At 43.9% G+C, this 4,169-nt stretch overlaps 1 protein-coding gene across 1 annotated transcript; it reads right to left on the bottom strand.

Moving 5' to 3' along the window:
- Positions 1-295: 295 nt before the first annotated feature.
- LOC116678714 (zinc finger protein 239-like) lies at positions 296-3,868 on the bottom strand (the record flags this gene model as incomplete). The annotated part of the gene is made up of 2 exons (XM_032508462.1): positions 296-1,260; positions 3,806-3,868. Coding segments are annotated over 2 exons (855 nt in total), but the record flags the coding sequence as incomplete, so codon positions are not given.
- Positions 3,869-4,169: the final 301 nt, after the last annotated feature.

The raw sequence follows: 4,169 nt of genomic DNA, 5'->3' as shown, positions 1-4,169 counted from the left end.
CCTCAACATAATGTAAATCTGTGGATAGACCTTAAAGGAGCAAATCTCAAAGAACTGGAAGACTTTAGGAAGAAGAATGGGCGAAGATACCTCCAACAAGAATTAAAGACTCTTGGCTGGCGACAAGAAACTTTTCCAAGGGGGGGGGGGGGTACAAGGTATTAACTCTGCAGGGGGCCCAAACTTTTGCAGACGTCATTTTTTTGTTTTCTGTTATTTTGAAAGTGTAAATAGTGTAAATAAAATCCAACTTTTTGTGACATATTATACGAATGTCTAATCTGTCATTTGATGCCTTTTGGAGATTTTTCCATTTTTTTTTTTGGCTTCTTTATGCACATTAATACACATTTTTATCTAGGGTGCCCAAACTTTCGAACCCACTGTAGTTATTGTTTTTTCTTGACGCTGCACTTTCATCTGTCTCTTTGTAGTTTTGCTTATTTAAAGCTAATTTACTTGTTCAGACTATTTGGGCTTTTCTCCAGTGTGAATGCGTTGATGTCTTTTAAGGTTACTACTCTGATAAAACGTTTTCCCACATTGTGTACACGAGTACGGCTTCTCTCCAGTGTGAATGCGTTGGTAACGTTTAAGGTGACTTCTCTGAGAAAACGTTTCCCCACATTGTTTACACGAGTACGGCTTCTCTCCGGTGTGAACATGTCGGTGTCTTTTAAGACTATCGCTCACAATAAATGTTTTACCACATATATCACACCAGTGCGGCTTCTCTCCAGTGTGAATGCGTCGATGTGTTTTAAGGGCACTACTATGAGAAAACATTTTCCCACAATGTTCACAGCTGTACGGCTTCTCTCCAGTGTGAATGCGTCGATGTGTTTTAAGGGCACTACTATGAGAAAACATTTTCCCACAATGTTCACAGCTGTACGGCTTCTCTCCAGTGTGAATGCGTTGATGTAATTTTAGGTTACGCTGTAATGTGAAAGCTGCCCCACATTGATCACACCAGTACGGTTTCTCTCCGGTGTGAACACGTTGGTGCATTACTAGGTTACCCTTCCTAGAAAAGGTTTTCCCACAATGTTCACAGCTGTACGGCTTCTCTCCGGTGTGAATGAGTTGATGCATCATTAGGTTACTCTTCAGTGTGAAAGCTGCCCCACATAGATCACAGCTGTAAGGCTTCTCTCCAGTGTGAACTCTCTGATGAATCTTTAAATGTCCAGATGTTGTGAAGGATTTGTCACAGTGTTGACAGTGGTGACATTTTGGTCTCTGTCTTCTTCTCTGTTTCTATAGCAACAAACAAGCGACAAACGAGAAAAGAGAGAGAAAGAGAGCGAGAGAGAGGTAGTGAACAACCTTCTTAAACCCTGGACTTGCTCTCACTCTTCATACAATAATTCATGATAAAATGAATGAAATATGAGCCGGTTGCAGACATGTTATCAAGGAAGTAAATGTAGTGCTCATAACATTTATAAGTTCAGAAATATTCTACATTTTTTAGGAAAGTTTCCCAATTTAAATGATTGGCAATTTAAAAACTAAAACATTTGCACTCTCTTCAGTTTTCAGCTGGATCAGCTGGCTCTCTGGTGCAGTCAGAACAACCTTGAGCTTAACACGCTCAAAACTGTGGAGATGATCGTGGACTTCAGGAAGAGACCCCCCACTCTTCCCCCCATCACCATACTCAACAGCCCTGTGTCTGCTGTGGAATCCTTCAGGTTTCTAGGATCCTCTATATCCCAGGACCTGTGGGAGCCCAACACAGTCACCATCATTAAAAAGGCCCAGCAGAGACTGTACTTCCTGGTCCAGCTCAGGAATCTCAACCTGCCTAAGGAGCTGCTGGTCCACTTCTATTCTGCCATCATCCATTCTGTCCTCCGCACGTCCATCACTGTCTGGTTTGGATCTGCCACCAAAAAGGACCGGAGCAGACTACAACGGACAGTTAGGACTGCAGAAAGGATCATCGGTGCCAACCTGCCCTCCGTCCATGACTTATACTCATCCAGAGTCAGGAACCGGGCAGGAACCATCACTGCAGACCCATCTCACCCCGGCTACGTCCTGCTGGGCCTTGTAACGCCCACAGTGCCCTGCTATGCTACAAAGAACTACTACAAACAAACTACTATTTTTAGTATTTTTTATTTTTAGTGACTGTTATTGCCACTCTTCATTCTAATCCCAACCGGCCGTCAGACGCCGCCTACCAAGAGCCTGGGTCTGGGTCTGTCCGAGGTTTCTGTCTAAAAGGAAGTTTTTCCTCTCCACTGTGGCCCTGTTGCTGCTCTGGAAGAAACTACTAGAACTGTTGGGTCCTTGTAAATTCTGGAGTGTGGTCTAGACCTGGTCTATCTGTAAAGTGTCTCGAGATAACGCTTGTTATGAACTGATACTATAAATAAAATTGAATTGAAAAATTGAAAAAGAATTGAATTTAAAAATGTTAAATAGTGTTAGGTAGCGCCCAGGCTGGATTGTTGAAACTAGCTGCTGAAACACCGCCCCCCCCCCATGTTTGATTTGCAGATCAGGAAGATTTACAGGAAGTTAACTACCAAGTTGGATTTGACGTTACATGTGAAGTTGGATGTGGTTCAGAAATAGAAGAAAAATAATAATGCACATTAATAAACATCTGACTTACTATGAACATTATTTACCAAACTAAATGTTATCGCCACCAGCGAAGAACAAGGAACAACACTAAGAATTATGTCCATTTCTCTGTAATAATGAACATGTGGCAGTGTTTCCTTTAGGGGGTTTTAGCAGTGGGGGGGTCAAGAGTCCAGTCGTGAGATGGATAACAGTTAGCTAGCTAGCCTCTTTATGTTTATGTAGCGTTAGCTTTAGATGAACATTTCTCTGCTTGAATTTGGTATCTGCGTTTCAAAGCCGTCTCCCGCGGTGACGGTGTTGGTGGAGCTGTTGGTTTCATCGTCAACGTTTTACGATAAACTCCATCAACACAACGGCATGACGAGTTCACCTGGACGGCCCAACAACCTCTCAACCATCGGTGGACTACTGAAGACTTGTTGGTAGATTGGAATGTGAACGGCAGCCAACGGGGGGGCGTTAGGTCAGCAGGATTATTTAAAGACAACCACGACGTCCGCCCTATTTAAACACGTGGCTCCACGGGCTGGTGATAGCACGTTGCTAGGCAACAACCTGAACATCAACACATGGATGCACAAGGAATATTAAACAATCTGCACATCTATCAGAGACGCAATAAGATACACAGCAACAGCAATAATGTGAAGGCAATAATCTCTCTCTCTCTCTCTGGCTGTCTCTCTCTCTCTCTCTCTCTCTGTCTCTCTCTCTCTGTGTGTCTCTCTCTCTCTCTCTGTCTCTCTCTCTCTGTGTGTCTCTCTCTCTCTCTCTGTCTCTCTCTCTCTCTCTGTCTCTCTCTCTCTGTGTGTCTCTCTCTCTCCTTCCCCCATCGCATGGTACCACGGGCTAACCTTCCACATAGTTCCATAGTTTTAACTTCCGTTCTTCACTTCAACAAGTCTAAAAACGGGAAAGGAACGATAAAGGAAAAAGTCTGTTGACATGACAACTGTTCTGTGCTGGTCTGAAAATGTATCTGATCTTTGACTCAAACCTGATCCAAACCGAGCCGTGAGCTTGGTGATCCATTGCAGCCCGACTACTAGACATGGATGTTTATGCATGTTCATATCTCAATGTCGAGAGTCATTTATATAAAAATCCTAAAAGACATTAGTGAAAGCGTCTGTGAGCATTCATTAATATTGAGATTATTCCTGGTCTCTTCAGTCTGGAGTAACCTCTTTCCTTCACTCACCTCCTCCTTCTTCCTCTTGCTCCCTCGCTCCTCTGAGTCTCCCGAGGCTCCCTGACACCTTTCCTCTTGCCTCCTCCTCCTCCTCCTCCTCCTCCTCCTCCTCCTCCTCCCCTCCTCCTCCTCCTCCTCTTCCTCCTCCTGGTGTCTCTGCAGGTACTCGGTGATCAGGTCCAGGTCCAGGTGGTCTTGCGGCTCCCATGTGTTCTCCTCACTGGAAAGGTGAGAGCAGACAGAAGAACATCTCCTCACACTTTGTTTTTTAGGAAATACATTCTCACTCTAGCTGCTAATTTGGATTATTCCTTTTATCTGTTGCCATGGTTATAGGTTATTTGTATATGTGTGTGTGTGTGTGTGTTGTGTG

Source organism: Etheostoma spectabile, unplaced genomic scaffold (genome assembly GCF_008692095.1).
Source record: "Etheostoma spectabile isolate EspeVRDwgs_2016 unplaced genomic scaffold, UIUC_Espe_1.0 scaffold00007854, whole genome shotgun sequence".
NCBI lineage: Eukaryota > Metazoa > Chordata > Actinopteri > Perciformes > Percidae > Etheostoma > Etheostoma spectabile.
This window is presented reverse-complemented; position numbering and strand designations above follow the sequence as displayed.